The sequence below is a fragment of the Chlorocebus sabaeus genome, unplaced genomic scaffold (assembly GCF_047675955.1).
Source record: "Chlorocebus sabaeus isolate Y175 unplaced genomic scaffold, mChlSab1.0.hap1 unalloc_scaffold_464, whole genome shotgun sequence".
Taxonomy (NCBI): domain Eukaryota; kingdom Metazoa; phylum Chordata; class Mammalia; order Primates; family Cercopithecidae; genus Chlorocebus; species Chlorocebus sabaeus.
In genome coordinates, this window is record NW_027327775.1 from 63,737 (window position 1) to 83,150 (window position 19,414).

A 19,414-nucleotide genomic window follows, 5' to 3' on the forward strand; every position below is an offset into this window, starting at 1 on the left:
GTCTGTGCCACTGCACTCCCGCCGGGGCAACAAAGTGAGACTCTGTCTCCAAAAAAAAAAAAAAGGAAAGGAAAGGAAATGCCAGTATCGATGGGCTGATGATGCAAGCCAGGGTGCTTCTGCTGGGGGCACCCTAAACGCACCTTTAAAGTAAGTTGTTATGAGGGGAAGTAAGAACTTCATGTCGATGACCTGCTTTTTTTTTTTTTTTTTTTTTTTTGAGGTGGAATTTCGCTCTTGTCTCCCAGGCTGTGGTGTAATGTCAGTCTTGGCTCCCTGGAACCGCCACCTGCCGCAGTTCAGATGATTCTCCCGCCTCAGCCTCCCAGGCAGCTGGGACTACAGACGCCCACCACTACGCCTGGCTAATTCTTGTATTTTTAGTAGAGATGGACTTTCACTGTGTTGGCCAGGCTGGTCTTGAACTCCTGACCTCAGGTGATCCGCCCGCCTTGGCCTCCCAAAGTGCTGGGATGACAGGCGTGAGCCACCACGCCCGGCCGGATGAGCTGCTTTTTCTACTACCTCTAGAACTCACCATTGTGCGTTCCGCCCTCTGTAGAACTAAGCATCGTGCGTTCCATCCCCTCTAGAATTCACTTTCGTACGTTCTCTCCCCTCTAGAACTCAGCATTGTGCAGTCTGTTCTGCTCTAGAACTCACCATTGTGCATTCCGCCTTCTCTAGAACTCAGCCTTGTGCGTTCTGTCCCCTCTAGAAGTCAGCCTTATGCGTTACATCCCCTCTAGAAGTCCGCGTTGTGTGTTCCGTCCTCCTCTAGAACTCAGCGTCGTGTGTCTGACACTGGACCTTGTGGTTGCATCCGTCTTGGTTCCTTTCGTACCTGCGTAGGGTTCTGTGGTGAGGATGGTCCACGGTGTGTCCATTGAACATGGACGGCCGTGTGAGTCGTTTCCTCTCTTTGTGTATTAGGAGTCAGGCTGTTGTGAACATGCACGTGTGGGTTCGTGTGGATGGATGATCTCATTCCTCTTGGGTAAGTGCCTCGGTGTGGAATTGCTGGCTTGTATGGTAAGCGTAAGTTTAAAGAAACTTAGCAACAAAAAAGCTTGAAGGAGCCCCGTTGTCTTCCAGAGTGGTTTTCCCATCTCACATTTCCACCCGCCACGTGGGAGGGTGCTCCCCCAGCTCTTCCACACTCACCAGCCCTCGATGCTGCTGGCCTTTGTGATTTCAGCCACTCCGATGAATGTGTGACCGTTTCTCTTGTTTGTTTCTTTGACTCGGAGTCTCGCTCTGTTGTCGGGCTGGTGTGCAGTGGCGTGATCGTACCTCACTGCAGCCTTCACCTCAGCCTTCTGAAAACCGGGACCACAGGTATGTGCCACCACGTCCGGCCGCTTTTATAACTTTTGTAGAGATGGGGTCTTGCTGTGTTGCCCAGGCGGGTCTCAAACTCCTGGGCTCAAGGGATCCTCCCACCTCGGCCTCCCAAAGTGCTGGGATGACAGGCGAGGGCAAGCACAGCCGGCCAGCATGGCACGGTTTCGATCGCATTTTCAGGTGCTTATTTTGCATTCATGTGGTTTCCGCTGTGAAGCATCTGTTCAGATCGTTTGTGTGCTTTTTAAATCGGGTTATGTTTTCACTGAGTTGCGAGAGCTCTTCACGTAAAACTGTGGGCGAGTCCTTGGTAAGACAATGTGGTTTGTGCGTATTTCTCTCGACTCCGGCTTGCTTTTTGTTTTCTTCAGTGTCTTTCAGAGAGCAGAAGTGTTTAGTTTTCCAGCTTTTTTCTTTTATGACTCTCATTTTTTGTGTCTTATTACAAACTGTTTGTATAGCCCAAGGTGTCAAAGATTTTCTGTTTGTCTTCAGAAAGCTTCGTGGTTTTACGTTTGCGTTTCGTCCTGTGATCCAGTTCAGGTCAGTTTTTCTACGTGGTATGAGGTGAGGTATGGGGAGGACCCCAGCACCATATGTTGGTGAGTCTTTTCCCCCCATGGAATTGTGTTGTTGGAAGTCAGTTGAGTACGTACATCTGTGTTCATTACTATGTTATTCCCATTGCTGTATGTGCATCCTCTCACCTTCATGGCCCTGTCCAGATTAGTGTAACTTTCCAGCAAATTTTGAAAGCCGGTAGTGAGAGTCCAAGCCTGTTCTTTAAAACTCGCTTTCCAGCAAGAAAAGCCTGTTGGAATTTTGATTGGGATTGCTTTGAATCTGTGGATCAATTTGGGTTCATTGATACCTTAACAATGTTTTCCAATCCAGGAACAAAGGACTTTCCATTTATTCAGGTTTTGTTCAGCTACGCTGTGTAGTTTCCCGGGTACACATCTTGCACTTCCTTGATTACATTTCTATCCGTTTATTTAGTTCTTCTCTCATTTCTGGAAGCTACTCAGTAGTTTTGGTATCCACCTAACCCGTGATTTTTATCAGGCCAGCTGCCTGCATTCTAGAACGTTAGAACTGGGTATTTGGAGATAAACATGCGTGCGTGTGCATCACACACACAGGTGCACACACACACACACAGGTGCATACACACAAACACACAGGTGCATACACACAGGTGCATACACACAAACATACAGGTGCATACACACAGGTGCATACACACAGGTGCATACACACAAACACACACACAGGTACACACAGGTGCATACACACAAACACACACACAGGTACACACAGGTGCATACACACAAACACACATAGGTGCATACACATACACAGGTGCATACACACATACACAGGTGCATACAAACACACACACAGGTGCATACACACAGGTGCATACACACAGGTGCATACACACACAGGTGCATACACACAGGTGCATACACACACAGGTGCATACACACAAATACATACACAGGTGCATACACACATACACAGATGCACACACACAGGTGTGTACACACACATACATAGGTGCATGCACACAGGTGCATATGCACACAGGTGTGCTTATTTTAATGTTTCATTAGAAGTTCTTAACAAACATGTCATAAGACAGAAAAGCACCCAGAACCCTCAGTGCAGGAGCTCAGGGTTTCTGAAGGTTTCGTGCGGGGGCCGTGAGCTTGCCTAGGGACCGTAGCTTTTGTATCAGGTGTGTGCCTGTCTGCGTTCAGTTCTTACTGCCCTCATAACAATGACCTATTCACGGTTTCATAGTCAGCACCGATGAGAGTCTCATTGTGAGGAGGAAGGAAGGTGTTCAGAACTCTTCTTGTAACCTTCGAGAATCTGCAACCATGGAAACTGTGTAAAGAGCCTCGTCCCTCCCTCCTCTTGTGTTGACAGAGAGAACCGTGCCGTTTCCTGAGATGAGGTGGACAGGTTTTGAATCCGCTGGAGCCTGTCCTCTCAGGGCTTTCAAACAGGGAGGAAGCCGCACTCTGCAGACGGCACCTGTGGGGTGAGGACAGAATTCTGAGCCATCTTCGTGTCCCACGGGTTTGCCTGTTACTAGCTATGCTGTTAGCTTTGCATGTTCAGAAAAACATTTTCTCACAAAGGGTAGGTTGCCTTCGTAAGCCTTTTACATCTAGGACTTCACAAAAGCCCTTGTGTTTGCCCATGGAAGACACATTTTTATTCTAAAACAAGCCATCGGAACACATGTGTGTTTAGTGAGAATGAAAAGTGAAGAGATCTGTATGAAAATTTCGCATAAAGGTCTTCTGGGCATTTTAGGAGCATTAGAGGTTGGTGGTACGATTGTGTCCCCACGGGAGAAGGACAGTGGAGATTCGGGTGCCGTGAGGGCCTTCCTTGGCCCAGATGGCAGTGTTGTCTCGTCAGCGTAGGAGTGTGGGGGACACAGGCTGAAAACAGGCCTCACCGATTCCCTGCTGGCCTGTGGTGCACACACACCTCTGTGACGGCCAGTCCCTGCACACAGTCGTGTATAGACAGCCGCATGGCGGCCCCGCCGGGTGTGGACGGCCCGTCCCTGCACACGGTAGTGGATAGAGAGCCCCGTGGCGGCCCCGCCGGGTGTGGACAGGACGTAGGGGTTCCAGGGAGGCAGAGTGGGGGCTGCATCTGGAGGGGGTTTGAGGGCTCCAGGTCAGAGTCTTTAAATCTCTGTGTTTGTGTGCACTTCAGGATGTTGAGGCTGTGTTCCGAAAGTCTTTTTTTTTTTTTTTTTAAGACGAAGTCTCTCTCTTGTCCCCCAGGCTGGAGTGCCATGGTGGGATCTCGGCTCACGGCAACCTCCGCCTCCTGAGTTCAAGCGATTCTCCTGCCTCAGCCTCTGGAGTTACTGGGATGACGGGCGCCCGCCACCACGCCCAGCTAATTTTGTATTTTTAGTAGAGACGGGGTTTCGCCGTGTTGGCCAGGCTGGTCTTGAACTCCCGACGTCAGGTGATCCGCCCACCTCGGCCTCCCAGAGTGCTGGGATGACAGGCGTGAGCCACTGTGCCCGGCCGTGTTCCAACAGCCTTGTACGGAAAGAGGAAACGTGGCAGTAAAGTCCGCAGGGGCGTGTGTCACCCGGCGTGGCCGGACGGGGCGTGTGGCCTGAGCGTGAGGATCGCACCTCCATCGGCTGGCTTCCCCCGCATTTCGGGTTTGATCTTTGGGAGGGAGATCACAGGAGGTTGGCTCCTAATCTGGTTCCCCCAGCTGCGTTTGGGAGGCCGTCCGTGTGTGGTGCTGGTCTGAACTCAAGGGGCGGCGCCTCTGCCTGTGAGTTTGCGCCCCGCATGGTGGGGAACTGCCTCTGCCCTGTGCCCTGTGAGTTTGTGCCCCGCATTGTGGGAGACTGGGCGGCGCCTCTGCCTGTGAGTCTGCGCCCCGCAACGTGGGGGACTGGGCGGCACCTCTGCCCTGTGCCCTGTGAGTCTGCGCCCCGCAACGTGGGGGACTGGGCGGCGCCTCTGCCCTGTGCCCTGTGAGTTTGCGCCCCGCATGGTGGGGGACTGGGCGGCGCCTCTGCCCTGTGAGTTTGCGCCCCACATCGTGGGGGACTGGGCGCACTTGTTTAAATCGTCTCCTGGTGGTTTGAACACACTCCCTCTGGGGCTGTCTTTAAGCTTCTGTTTGGAGACTTAGAGGGGGTCAGAGGCCGACTTCTGAATCCTCAAGGACAGTAGGGAAATGAGAAGGCTGGAGGGATCCAGGGACGGCTGGAAGGGAAGGGAAGGAGGTGGAAGAGAAGGACGTGGAGAGGGGCGTCCCCCTAAGAGGAGTGGGAAGGGGCGCTGAGGGTGGGGAGCTGTGGTGGGCGTGAGAGGTGGTGTGGAAGGTTGCAGGAGAAGAGGCCAGTCTGAGATGGCTGGAGACTGCTGGCTCCAAGTGTAGGACACTCGGGAAAAGGAAAACGATGGAGACAGGAAACAGATCGGGGGTTGCCGGGGTTACGGGGAGGGAGGGGTGCGTCGGTGCCACACGACGTTTTTCGGGGCAGGGAGACTCCTCTGCATGACCCCACAGTGGTAGATCCGTGTCATTCTGCGTCTTTGCAGACTCAACAGTGTGTGCGGCAGCGGGAGAGCCCCGTGCACGCTGCTGCCTCGGGGTGATAATAACCCGTCCAGGGAGGTTCAGTGACTGTAACGGGCGCAGGCGGCCACGCAGGACATTCCTGATCCGGGACCCGGGAGGCTTCTGCTGACAGCGTTCGGCCTGGCCGGGATGGGGCCAGTTTCTGACCGTCAGCCCGCAGGTGTCCTGTCCCCTTCCCGGTGGGAGGACGGTGCAGGCCCCAGAAGGTCAGCTCATCCTCAGTCAACATGGCCCGTCCCCCTTTTCCACCGCCCCTCTTTTCTTGTTCTGAATACGATCGCAAGCCAGTGCAGTCACCACAGTGGGCAGCGGCGGAGAAGACGGGATCCTGGGTGCCCATTGCAGCTTAGCTGGATTCTAGAAACTCCTCAAGTTTGGGAAGGGGCAGAGATGCAGGCGTGCCCTGATGCCGGGGCTCCCGGGCCCTGCCGTGCGTGTGTTTGTGGAGGCGCAGCTGCACCTGGCGCGCCCTGGGCTCTGGAGGGGCGAGCGGGAGCCGGCGCCGAGCCTGCAGCCAGCTCTGGTGTTGTCGTGGAGGGGGAACCTTATTTCTCGTGGGGAACGCCTTCGACTGGGTCCCCAGGCTCTCCTCCCGGGGACCTGTTGGTGCGCGCTCTGCCCGGGCTCTCCTCCCGGGGACCTGTTGGTGCGCGCTCCGCCCGGGCTCTCCTCCCGGGGACCTGTTGGTGCGCGCTCCCCCCGGGCTCTCCTCCCGGGGACCTGTTGGTGCGCGCTTCGCCCGGGCTCTCCTCCCGGGGACCTGTTGGTGCGCGCTCCCCCCGGGCTCTCCTCCCGGGGACCTGTTGGTGCGCGCTCCGCCCGGGCTCTCCTCCCGGGGACCTGTTGGTGCGCGCTCTGCCCGGGCTCTCCTCCCGGGGACCTGTTGGTGCGCGCTCCGCCCGGGCTCTCCTCCCGGGGACCTGTTGGTGCGCGCTCCCCCCGGGCTCTCCTCCCGGGGACCTGTTGGTGCGCGCTTCGCCCGGGCTCTCCTCCCGGGGACCTGTTGGTGCGCGCTCCGCCCGGGCTCTCCTCCCGGGGACCTGTTGGTGCGCGCTCCGCCCGGGCTCTCCTCCCGGGGACCTGTTGGTGCGCGCTCCCCCCGGGCTCTCCTCCCGGGGACCTGTTGGTGCGCGCTCCCCCCGGGCTCTCCTCCCGGGGACCTGTTGGTGCGCGCTTCGCCCGGGCTCTCCTCCCCGGGACCTGTTGGTGCGCGCCCCGCCCGGGCTCTCCTCCCGGGGACCTGTTGGTGCGCGCTCCGCCCGGGCTCTCCTCCCGGGGACCTGTTGGTGCGCGCCCCGCCCGGGCTCTCCTCCCGGGGACCTGTTGGTGCGCGCTTCGCCCGGGCTCTCCTCCCGGGGACCTGTTGGTGCGCGCTCCGCCCGGGCTCTCCTCCCGGGGACCTGTTGGTGCGCGCTCCAGGGCGAGCCACGTGACGGTGCAGAAAGCGCCCCCTGCCCTGCGGGACGGCCCAGCCCGGAGCGAACAGGGAGAGGAGAGGAGAGGACCGGGGGAGCGGAGGGCAGTGCAGGGAGCGGAGAAGGAGAAGAGGAGAGCAGCGCCGGGGGCGGCCGGGTCTGCACAGTCGCGGGTCGGGAGGGGCGGCCGCCGCCACCGCCGGCGCCATGAGCCCTCCTCAGCCTGAGGAATGCGCGCGGCGCGGGCCCCGGCCCCAGAGCGCCTGGCGGGCGACGCATGGAGCGCGCTGAGCCCGGGCCCCGCCTGCAGCGCCCCACCGGCCCCGGCCCGACCCTGCCCCGAGAGCGCAGCGCCCGGCCCGGCCCGCGGAGAGCCCTGCGCGCCGACGGCATGCGGCTCCGCGAGCGCTCGCTGCGCCAGGACCCCGACCTGCGCCAGGAGCTGGCCTCGCTGGCCCGCGGCTGCGACTTCGTGCTGCCCTCGCGGTTCAAGAAGCGGCTGAAGGCCTTCCAGCAGGTCAGCCCCGCGCGCCCCGCGGCTGCCCCCACACCGGGCGAGGCCTCCGGGCCCCGCGCGGGCCCCCCTCGCCGCTGCTGGCCGTGCACCCGCTGTCGCGTGGCGGGGCCGAACGCCAGATTTTCAGTTGCGGGCGCGGGGGACCCGCTCGGGCCGCACGCCGCCGAAAACCGGGTGCTGCTCCTTGGGAAGCGGTGCCAAGCTTGTTAGCAAACCCGGGCTTTGGAAAGAGCCCCCGCTTCTTTCCCGGGAGTTCTGGCTGTGAGTGCGCGACTCGCTGGGATCCACCAAGGCAGGGGGGTGGGGGGTGAGAACCGTCAGTGCCTGGGAGGGTTCGCTGCAGGCAGATTTTTAATGTAAATAACACCTTGCACCGCTGGTAACAAAGCCCGGGACACTCCTTCACCCTTTGTGAAGGCGTCCGGCGGGTGAAACCTCCCCGGCGTTACTGCGATACGCCGCATTCCTTCCCACTGGCTAACTGGTTTAAAAGAGTCGGTTGAGATATCGCTCACATTCCGTGCTATTTATGCAGCGTGGGTGTATTCAGTCACTTGCCGGCTTTGAAATTTGTTTTTAGTTTTATTTATTATTTATTTGTGTTGAGACGCTGTCTCTGTTGCCCAGGCTGGAGTGCAGCGGCGCCATCTCGGCTCACTGCAACCTCCGCCTCCCGGGTTCGAGTGATTCTCCTGCCTCAGCCTCCCGAGTAGCTGGCATGACAGGCACCTGCCACCAGGCCCAGCTAGTTTTTGCGTTTCTGGTAGAGACGGGGTTTCACCATGTTGGCCAGGCTGGTCTTGAACTCTTGACCTCAGGTGATCCATCCACCTGGATCTGGGATTGGGGGCGTGAGCCTCTGCCCCAGCCGGCTTTGAAATTTAATCGCAGTTCTCGTTAGCGCTCAGGGAAGTAACATTTGTGTCTGCACCCCGGGTATATTGTATAAGTTAGTTTTACGAGTACCATGTGGTTTAAACGTGGAAGAGTCTTCCCGGGACAGCCCCGATATAATTTGAGAACCTAAGGTTTTGCTGTGGCCGAATCTGACCCGAGTCTCATCCAGGCGGGCGCCTCACAGCCACGTGGTCCATCAGACCCCCTTTTCACACTCGGTTCCAGGAGTCTGGAGCTGGTGGCCTAAACCTCAGGTTGAACCGAAGCGTCCTGCTTGAAGGGGGAGGGAGACCCACGTCTTTCTGTTGATGTTTTAATTGAAATTTTTTCTCTCAGATCACATCAACTTTGACACTCCTTCAGAGTTTCTGTCTGACCTGTGTCTTCCAGGTTTTGACATTTTGCCTGTAAGTGGATAAGGGTGAGGCTGGATTTATTTAAAATGCTCTTAACCCGCAGACCATAAGAGGGAGATCAGCCTCGTGCGGAATTTGCTTTAGACGGTGGGAGGTGTGTGTTTGCTGGTTGCAGAGTCAATTAGGTGATGAACTCGCCCGTGGCTGGATGAAGCACCCCTTCTTCCCTGCAGCGGGGCCCTGGCTCTTCTGCGGGGGGCTGGGGTGACGATGCACCTGTGCGTCCACCTCCAGGAGGCAGAGCCCATTCCCCAACGTCTGCGTCGTTTTAGCAGGACTGTTTGTTTTTAACAAGTCACTTTTTGGGAAACCGTGAATTCCGTTTACAGAAGTTTGCTTCATTTTACAGAGAATCGGTTTCCGTGTTTTCCGGGAGTGAGGACAGACGTTGTGTGAAATGCGTGCTGTCTGCGGGGTGGTGGAGGAATCACGGGCTTATTTTGGGGTATTTGTGGGGGCAGTGCTGGGAGAGAAGCGGGCGTTGCCTGGCTGCGTTCACTCCCCACGTGAGTGTGGGCTCTGTCAGGTCCCCCCAGTTGGACACACCCTCAGGAGGGTTGTCAGGGAGCATCGTGTTGGAGCCGCTGGACGTATCTGGGGGCCGCGCCTCTGCCCTGGGACGCTGCAGGCTGGGCAGCACGGTGCTGTCTCAGGGGTCCCGTGACAGGCACAGCCTTCCGCGGCTAACGTAGACTCTGCAGCCACGAGCCTCTGGTGGGGGCTCCTGAGCTTGTTCTTCCGAATGTGCAGACGTCCCGCCTGGGCTTCTGTTCCTGCAAACCCCCTGGCGGATGTTCCCTGCCCGGCTGGTGAACCCAGGCTCCTCCTCCTCCCTGTCACTGCCCACTTCCCAGTCACCGGCATCCTTGCCAAACCAAACCGGGTTGGGGGGGGCGGGTCAGCGATCGCCGGCCTTGGGAGGGGAACAGCATGCATTCACGCCATGGGTTCCGGGAGGCGCCTGTGTGACGACAGCGTGTTACACGTCCTCTCGCCGTGGATCCGGGGAGCCCCTTGTGACGACAGCGTGTTACACGTACTCTCGCCGTGGGTCCGGGGAGCCCCGTGTGACGACAGCGTGTTACACGTCCTCTCGCCGTGGGTCCGGGGAGCCCCGTGTGACGATAGCGTGTTACACGTACTCCCACCGTGGGTCCAGGGAGCCCCGTGTGACGACAGCGTGTTACACGGCACACGCTCTCACTGTAGGACCCAGCGTGTACCTGGAGCGTGGCCGTGCAGCTGCCTGGCCGAGCTCTTCTTGCTGGAGCTACTCTGCCTGCGCCTGTGCCCAGGGATTCTCGGGCCTTCTGTCCCCGGGCAACAGCAGGACAGCTCAGACCTTGTTCCCAGCCCAGGACAGCTGTGCTGCCGCAGCCCGGCCCTCCCTACCTGGGGAGTGACTGTCCCGCTCCCCACACACTGGTTCAGCACGCAGATGCTCCTCGTCACCTGTCCTGGTCACACAGACACTGCCCAGCGTCCCCACGGGGTCCTTCGGGTGCAGGGAGTCCTTCGGCTGTGCGTTGCAGCCTCTACTGAGGGTGCCTTCTGCCGGCCCCTGCTGCTCCGGCACCTCCTCTGCGGCCTTGACCATGGTGTCTGGTGCTGCTGGGGTTGGGGCGAGGGTCCTTCCTGCTGGTCACCGCGCCCGGCCTGCCGTGCGCACCCTCTGCACACGCGGGGGTCCCGCCCGCGGCTGGTGTCCCCAGAGGACGTGTGACAGTTGCACGTGGCCTGTGTTCTCTGGGGACTCACCTGCACCCATGAAGCACACGCAAAAACAGGCGGCATCGGTGTTAGGCTCAGCCTTTGTGTTTGGTCGTATACGGACGTGTTTTGCAAAACTGTGGGTGTGCTCTGGGAGGGCCACACATATCTGTGGCTTCTGGAATTGTGACGAGTCGGGGAGCTGCCGTCGCAGTGCCCTCAACAGAAATAGCTTGTCGGGAGGCAGGGCCTCGCCTTTATCAGTGTGCTCTGGGTGGCAGGCGCTTGACGAAGCACTTTGTAAAGTACACGTGTGGAGGAGGATTTGAAGTGGGTGACCGGGCCGCCCGAGGCCCCTCTGGTTTGTCTGAACTGTTTAACGAAGAGGCAGCTGACTTTAGAATTCTTCTTCCACACACCGACAGCTGTTTTTGCTCCTTCTGTGTTTACCGTGGATGCCTGGCCTCCCCGGCTACGGTCGGGGCAGGGCCGCAGTCCCTGTGAGTCCTTCAGAGTCCACTGAGACCTGCTGCTCGGCCCGAGAGGCGGCCAGTTCCCAAGTGCGCTGTGCGTGTGGAAAAGAATGTGTGCTCTGCAGCTGTGCTGGGGCCGAGTCTATTTCTGTCCGTGAGATTAAACTTGTAAATCTCCAGTGCCCGCATGGGTGGTTGTGCTGTTTGTTGTTCCGTCTCTCGTCTGTTGGTGCCCAGGGTGGGGGCCCCAGCTTCCCCCCGTCGGTGCCCAGGGTGGGGGTCCCGGCTTCCCCATGTCGGTGCCCAGGGTGGTGGCCCCAGCTTCCCCCCGTCAGTGCCCAGGGTGGGTGGTCCCAGCCTTTCCCGTGTTGGTACCCAGGGCAGGGGTCCCGGCCTTCCCTGTGTTGGTGCCCAGGGTGGGGGTCCCGGCTTCCCCCCGTCAGTGCCCAGGGTGGGGGTCCTGGCTTTCCCCCCATCAGTGCCCAGGGTGGGTGGTCCCGGCCTTCCCCGTGTCGGTGCCCAGGGTGGGTGGCCCCAGCTTCCCCCCGTCGGTGCCCAGGGTGGGTGGCCCCAGCTTCCCCCCGTCGGTGCCCAGGACGGGGGTCCCAGCTTCCCCGTGTTGGTGCCCGGGGTGGGTGGTCCCGGCCTTCCCCCCGTCGGTGCCCAGGGTGGGGGTCCCGGCCTTCCCTGTGTCAGTGCCCGGGGTGGGTGGTCCCGGCCTTCCCCGTGTCAGTGCCGAGGGTGGGTGGCCCCAGCTTCCCCCCGTCGGTGCCCAGGGTGGGTGACCCCAGCTTCCCCGTGTCGGTGCCCAGGGTGGGGTCCCGGCCTTCCCCCGTCGGTGCCCAGGGTGGGTGGTCCCAGCCATCCCTGTGTTGGTGCCCGGGGTGGGTGTTGTCTTCCTTTCTGGCGTGGTGAGTTTGTGCCCAGTGGTGTTTACTTGATCAGTGCCAAGGCTGCATTGTCAGGCACGGATAAAGTTAGCATCATCCTGTCCTCCCGTGACCGACCTCATCAGCGTTCTGCGGTGGCCTGGCCGTCTCCGGGTCTGTCCATCGCCTTGTGTCACTTCATGGATGTTAGTACGGCGACGCCAGCTTTACTGTCTGCCTGCTCTGTCTTTTTCCACCTCAAAAAAAATGTGTAGCCTCTGGGTCCTTAAGCCACGTGTATCTCCTGTGTGCTTCTGTCTTCTGTATCTGCCGTATACACAAATGCTGTTTTCTTTCTGCAGCCCGATCTTTGCCTTGTAACCGGAACACTTGCTTCATTGATGTCCATGTCGTCTGCTCGTCCGTGTGATGGACTCTTACGTCTCCTCCTGGATCCCTGTCTCCCGCCCTTTTTCAGCTCCGTCACCTCTTCTCTCGTTTGGGGTACACGCTTTCTACGAGCTCTCTGTTTATCCCACAGAATCGGCAGCTGGCTGGGCACGGTGCCTCACACCTGTGATCCCAGCGCCTTGGGAGGCTGAGGCAGGAGAATCGCTGGAGGCCAGGAGTTCAAGACCAGCCTGGGCAACGTAGCGAGACCCCCATCTCTTTAAAGAGAAAAAAAAAAAAAAAAAGGAATATCAACTAAGTATTTCAAAGCCCAATATTAATCAATATCTTTTCCTCCAAGTCACAGTGACACATTCATCTAGTCACCATTTCACTGACAGGCTGTTGTGTTTTTTTTTTTTAAGAATTGAATGTACGTTGTTATCACTGATTTCTGTGGTCAGCGTGCCGAGGTTTTCCCACTTGTTACCGCTCTTCATCCCTTCTTTCAATTCCGACCTTCCCTTTGGGAGCTCTTGGCTTCTCCGGGCTGCGTTTCTTCAGCTTTTGCCTCACAGGGTGTCTGTTAACGGCATGTTAATGGTCTGTTAATGGTGTGCATACTGTGTACATTCTGGTCTAAACGTGTCTACCTGTTCATCTCTTTTTTTTTTTTTGAGACGGAGTCTCCCTCTGTCACCCGGGCTGGAGCGCACTGGCGCGATCTCAGCTCACTGCAACCTCCGCCTCCCGGGTTTAAGCGATTCTCATGCCTCAGCCCCTCAAGTAGCTGGGATGACGGGTGCCCGCCACCACGCCTGGTTAATTTTCTGGTTTGTTTTAAGACAGAGTCTCGCTCTGTCACCCAGGCTGGAGTGCAGTGGCACCATCTCGGCTCACTGCAACCTCCACCTCCTGGGTTGAAGCGATTCTCCTGCCTCAGCCTCCGGAGTAGCTGTGATGACAGGCGTGTGCCACCAAACCCAGCTAATTTTTTCTATTTTTTTTTTTTTTTTTTTAGTAGAGAGGAAGTTTTGCCATGTTGCCCAGACTGGTCTCGAACTCCTCAGCTCAGGCGTCCTGCCCCCCTCAGCCTCCCAAAGCGCCAGGATTGCAGGCACGAGCCACTGTGCCCGGTCGGTTTGAGGGTTTGCGCACCGTCCTGGTGACTTGTTTGGTTTGCAAACCTGCGGGAGAGTCGCAGCCGTAAGTTCTCGGGGGAGAACTCCGCCCTGCGCAGCTCCTACGAGCAGCTCCAGGTGAAGGCTGCAAGTTCCCTTTGCTTCCTGGGGCCGGAGGCGCGCTGGGGACGTCCTTGGAGTTCTTCTTCCCACTGCAGGTGCCGTGTTCTGGGCGCCGCACTTAGGGCGGCTTCCCCGGAGGACCCTGGGCTTTGCCTTCTCTTCCCCGGGGCCCTGCGAGACTGAGAGATTTCGGGTGAGCGCGCTCGGCCCACGCTTCTGCAGGCAGAGCCTGTTCGGGCTCCACGGGCTTCCCTGGGCTCCTTCCAGGCAGCCGTGGCCTGAGACGTCCTCCTCTCCTGCCAGCCTGGGGGTGCCGTCTGGAAGACGCTTGTGAAACACACCGTGCAGGGTTCCTGGCGGTTTTCAGTAGGGAGCTTGGTTTGTGTGCCCAGGTCATCATTCTATTGCCACAATCAGGAGCCCGAGAGCCCGCTGCAGAATACTCGCGGCGTCAGTTCCGTACCCCAAATAGCAGAGCGGTGGGAACCCGGCGGGATGGAGGGGAAGAGCCGCAGGCTCCACAGTGGGGCCCCCGCTGCAGGAGGCGGGAGGGAGACGGGAAGACGCCGCTGTGGGGACACGTCGTGGGCCCGGGAGGTGAGGTGTGGGCCCGGGAGGTGCGCCGTGGACTCTGGGAGGTGCACTGTGGGCCCGGGGAGGTGCGCCGTGGGCCCGGGGAGGTGCACTGTGGGCCCGGGGAGGTGCGCCGTGGGCCCGGGGAGGTGCGCTGTGGCCCCGGGAGGTGCACTGTGGGCCCGGGGAGGTGCGCCGTGGGCCCGGGGAGGTGCGTCGTGGACTCCGGGAGGTGCACTGTGGGCCCGGGGAGGTGCGCCGTGGGCCGGGGAGGTGCGCCGTGGGCTCGGGGAGGTGCGCCGTGGGCTCGGGGAGGTGCGCCGTGGACTCTGGGAGGTGCACTGTGGGCCCGGGGAGGTGCGCCGTGGGCCCGGGGAGGTGCACTATGGGCCCGGGAGGTGCGCCGTGGGCCCGGGGAGGTGCGCCGTGGGCTCTGGGAGGTGCGCCGTGGGCCCGGGGAGGTGCGCTGTGGGCCCGGGAGGTGCGCCGTGGGCCGGGGAGGTGCGCCGTGGACTCAGGGAGGTGCACTGTGGGGCCAGAGAGGTGTGCCGCGGGCCCGGGGAGATGCAGGGACCTCCTGCCCCAGGCACAGAGCTCACGTTCTGAATCACACGGGAAGGTAAAGGTCTGCGGAAGCAGCGCTCGGTCGGCACCTGCTGCGGGAAGCCTGCTCCGCCCCAGGTCACGGAGGCGGCCTCCTTCCTCCTAGGTGGGGATCAGAGAAAGGCAGCGGAGTCTCACCTGGAGTGAGGGCCCTGTGGAGACAGCAGGGTGGGGACCGTTGGGGCGCTGTCTGTGGGACCCTTGTGACGTGGGGTGAGGGTCCTGTGGGAGTAGCAGGGTGGGCCGTGTTCTCTGTGAGGACACTGGAGCTGGGACCCAGGCCTGCATTGATCCCGGCAGTCAGGACTGCGGCTGCAAAGGCCCTGGGCTGTGCTCCATTGAACCCTCCTCCCCGGCTTCCTCCCCGGACCCCTCCTCCGTGGCACTTGGTGGAGGGGGACGCAGCCCGTCCCCTGGGTGGTTGGTGGAGGAGGACGCAGCCCCATTCCCTGAGTAGTTGATGGAGGAGGAGGACACGGCCCCGTCCCCTGGGGGGTTGGAGGAGGAGGACGCGGCCCGTCCCCTGGATAGTTGGAGGAGGAGGACACAGCCCCGTCCCCTGGGTGGTTGGAGGAGGAGGACGCGGCCCGTCCCCTGGGTAGTTGGAGGAGGAGGACGCAGCCCATCCCCTGGGTAGTTGGAGGAGGAGGACGCGGCCCCGTCCCCTGGGTAGTTGGAGGAGGAGGACACAGCCCCGTCCCCTGGATAGTTGGAGGAGGAGGACACAGCCCATCCCCTGGGTAGTTGGAGGAGGAGGACACAGCCCCGTCCCCTGGATAGTTGGAGGAGGAGGACACAGCCCATCCCCTGGGTAGTTGGAGGAGGAGGACACAGCCCATCCCCTGGGTAGTTGGAGGAGGAGGACGCGGCCCCGTCCCCTGGGTGGTTGGTGGAGGAGGACACAGCCCGTCCCCTGGGTGGTTGGTGGAGGAGGACACAGCCCCGTCCCCTGGGTAGTTGGAGGAGGAGGACACAGCCCATCCCCTGGGTAGTTGGAGGAGGAGGACACAGCCCCGTCCCCTGGGTAGTTGGAGGAGGAGGACACAGCCCATCCCCTGGGTAGTTGGAGGAGGAGGACGCGGCCCCGTCCCCTGGGTAGTTGGAGGAGGAGGACACAGCCCCGTCCCCTGGATAGTTGGAGGAGGAGGACACAGCCCATCCCCTGGGTAGTTGGAGGAGGAGGACACAGCCCCGTCCCCTGGATAGTTGGAGGAGGAGGACACAGCCCATCCCCTGGGTAGTTGGAGGAGGAGGACACAGCCCATCCCCTGGGTAGTTGGAGGAGGAGGACGCGGCCCCGTCCCCTGGGTGGTTGGTGGAGGAGGACACAGCCCGTCCCCTGGGTGGTTGGTGGAGGAGGACACAGCCCCGTCCCCTGGGTAGTTGGAGGAGGAGGACACAGCCCATCCCCTGGGTAGTTGGAGGAGGAGGACGCGGCCCCGTCCCCTGGGTAGTTGGAGGAGGAGGACACAGCCCATCCCCTGGGTAGTTGGAGGAGGAGGACACAGCCCCGTCCCCTGGATAGTTGGAGGAGGAGGACACAGCCCATCCCCTGGGTAGTTGGAGGAGGAGGACACAGCCCATCCCCTGGGTAGTTGGAGGAGGAGGACGCGGCCCCGTCCCCTGGGTGGTTGGTGGAGGAGGACACAGCCCGTCCCCTGGGTGGTTGGTGGAGGAGGACACAGCCCCGTCCCCTGGGTAGTTGGAGGAGGAGGACACAGCCCATCCCCTGGGTGGTTGGAGGAGGAGGACGCAGCCCCGTCCCCTGGGTAGTTGGTGGAGGAGGACACAGCCCGTCCCCTGGGTGGTTGGTGGAGGAGGACACAGCCCATCCCCTGAGTAGTTGATGGAGGAGGATACAGCCCCGTCCCCTGGGTAGTTGGTGGAGGAGGACACGGCCCCGTCCCCTGGGCGGTTGATGGAGGAGGACGCAGTACGGTCGCTGATGCCGTTAACCGTTTCAGGCGGTGTTTTAGCATCACAGGATGAGATCAAATGTCCACCTCGCAGGCTGTGTAGAGATTGAAGCAGGGAACTTTGAGTGCGTGTTCTGGGGCCTGTGGACGTACTGGGTAAGGGAAGTCTGATGCTGAGTGGGTCCAAGAGCCCGTGGGCGCGGGTGAGGGGCTGGGTGAGGGGCTGAGGCGTGTCCATAGCAGTACCTGGTGGTCGACCCCTTGGCCTGGCTGTGCGGTTGCCCTGCCTGTGCCTCTCCAAACGTGAGTCGCCCGGGCTCCAGGGGCAGGGCTGCCTGTGGACGGCGCCTGGGCCTCTCCACGTCTGAGCCCTCAGATGTCTGGGGTGCGCGGCTGCCCGTGTCCCCAGGGCCCTGCCGGGTGTGGCGGGGGCTCAGTGGTGCAGAGCAGCCACCCAGCGTGGGGTCCGTGGCAGCATCGTGTGTCCTCCTGGGCGGACGTGGCGCCTGCAGTGCGGTACCCGTGTGGTCCCCGACAGGGACTGCGGCGTGTCCTCTCCCGGCCGGGGTCAGGCGGCCTCGGCACCGTCGGCCCCGGAGAGGCCCCTCGTGTTGTCCGGGTGGAGAAGGCGTTCGACGCTCCCGGGTTCTAACCGAGCGCTGTCTGTCACTCTTCAGGTTCAGACGCGGAAAGAAGAGCCTCTGCCCCCGGCCAGCAGCCAAAGCATTCCGACCTTCTACTTCCCCAGAGGACGCCCGCAGGACTCGGTCAACGTGGACGCCGTCATCAGCAAGATCGAGAGCACCTTCGCCCGCTTCCCCCACGAGAGGGCCACCATGGGCGACATGGGCCTGGTGGCCAAGGTGCGTGTCCCCCGGGTGACGTGGAGCAGCCGAGGTGGTCCTGCGGGCGTGAGAGGGTGAGGCGGAGCGGCCGAGGCAGGCGCATGTCACACGCGTGAGAGGGTGAGGCGGAGCGGCCGAGGCAGGTGCATGTCACACGCGTGAGGGTGAGGCAGAGCGGCCGAGGCGGGAGTCACCGATGTGTGACGGTGAGGTGGGGCGGCCGAGGCAGGCGCATGTCACACACGTGAGAGTGAGGTGGGGCGGCCGAGGCAGGTGCCACCGGCGTGTGAGGCTACATCCCCACGAAACGGGTGCTCGCCGTTTCCCTCCCCAGCCCCTGGCAGCCACCAGCCTGCTGTGTGTCTCTGCATCCGTCTGCCCTGGATTTTTCGGGCTCGTAAACGGAAGCCTTTGCCAAGTGAGCTCCGGGTCTGTTCGCCCTCACCTGGCGTGTGGTGCTGAAGGTTTGCCTCGCCGTAGCGGCTGTCAGGGTCCTCTACACAGGCACACCCCCCGCGGGAGGCCGCATCGCGTGGCATTCCGTGTGCGTGTGCGGTTCCACTGCTGGCTTTCTGGGGAACCTGCACGCCGTCGCCCCGAGTGGCCGCACCGTTTCCGGTTCCCACCGTGTGAATTTCAGAACTGCCCCTCCATGGCTACAGCAGCTGCTGGGACGGCGCTGGCATCCCGTTGACTCCAGATTAACTTGGAAGAACCTTGGCCATCTCGAGGCTTCCGTCTCGGGAACACGGTCCAGCTCTCCCTTATTTCAGGCGTCTTTTGTTTCTGTCGGGACACCTCGTCGTGTTTGGTCCTGTTCGCGGTTCATCACGTCGATACCCAAGCATTTCCCATTTTTGCTGACACCGTACGTGGCGTTTTTTTACTTTAACGTGATGTTCCATGGCGAGTGGCGAGAAGCACTGTTGGTTTTTATATGTGGACTCCGCACTTCTGACCGAGTTTAGCTCACTTGTCAGCTCTGCCGGCTCGGTCTTTACAGCCGGCAGAGTCTCTAACGCACGGTGAGGACATCTTCAGGCGAGCCCGGTTCAGCCTTTTCTCCTCTCGTGTGCGTCTGTGCCTCTCCCCTGACTTGCTGCCCGGCTCGTCTGGCCAGGGCGGTGCTGGACAGCCGCCGAGCGCACGCCCCTCCCTGCCTCGGGCTCACGTCGCCCCTGGCACAGCCCCGGCCTGGTTTCTTCACGGCGTCCTTCGTCAGACTCCGGAGACCCGTCCCTTTCTGTTCTTGTTTGCTGGGAACTCTTTTTTCTTTTCTTTTTTTTTTTTTTTTTTTGAGCCAGGTTCTCACTCTGGCCCTGGGCTGGAGTCCAGTGACATCATCTCAGCTCACTGCAGCCTCAACCTCCTGGGCTCAAGGGATCCACCCACCTCAGCCCTCCCGAGTAACCGGGACCCCTGGCACCTGCCACCACACCTGGCTGATTTTGTCTTTTTTTTTTTTTTTTTTTTTTTTTTGAGACGGAGTCTCGCTCTGTCGCCCAGGCTGGAGTGCAGTGGCCGGATCTCCGCTCACTGCAAGCTCCGCCTCCCGGGTTCACGCCATTCTCCTGCCTCAGACTCCCGAGTAGCTGGGACTACAGGCGCCCGCCACCTCGCCCGGCTAGTTTTTTGTATTTTTAGTAGAGACGGGGTTTCACCGTGTTAGCCAGGATGGTCTCGATCTCCTGACCTCGTGATCCACCCGCCTCGGCCTCCCAAAGTGCTGGGATTACAGGCTTGAGCCACCGCGCCCGGCCTATCTTTTTTTTCTTAGAGACAGGGTTCCGCTATGTTGCCCAGGCTGGTCTGGAACTCCTGGGCTGGAAGGGCCCTCTTGTCTCAGCCTCTTGAAGTGCTGGGGCGATGACGGGCGTGAGCCACCATGCCTGGCCTCAGTTTTACTTTTTAAAATTGCAAATGTGCCTTGAAGTTTGTCTGGTATTCTAGACATGTATTTTTAGACGTGTATTTCTGCGTGTACTGAGGGGGGTTTTCCTTTGGTCCTGTAAAAGGTGAATGGACCTGACGGACATCTGAGTGTGAAGGCAGCCCC

The 19,414-nt window shown here is 60.4% G+C and overlaps 1 protein-coding gene across 6 annotated transcripts in view; it reads left to right on the top strand.

Annotated features, from left to right (window-relative positions):
- The window catches only part of PPP2R3B (protein phosphatase 2 regulatory subunit B''beta), a 40,584-nt gene that overhangs the window by 4,857 nt on the left and 16,313 nt on the right, over positions 1-19,414 (top strand). For 3 of the 6 annotated variants that reach the window (XM_037986279.2, XM_037986283.2, XM_037986282.2), the window contains exon 2: positions 17,191-17,376. The exons of 1 other annotated variant lie outside the window; for it this stretch is intronic. In XM_037986279.2, the coding sequence (XP_037842207.2) occupies positions 17,191-17,376 (186 nt within the window). Of the gene's footprint in view, positions 1-7,167; positions 7,423-16,463; positions 16,670-17,190; positions 17,377-19,414 lie in introns of those variants that run through there. 2 more of the 6 variants (XM_037986280.2, XM_037986281.2) reach the window with 2 other exon arrangements.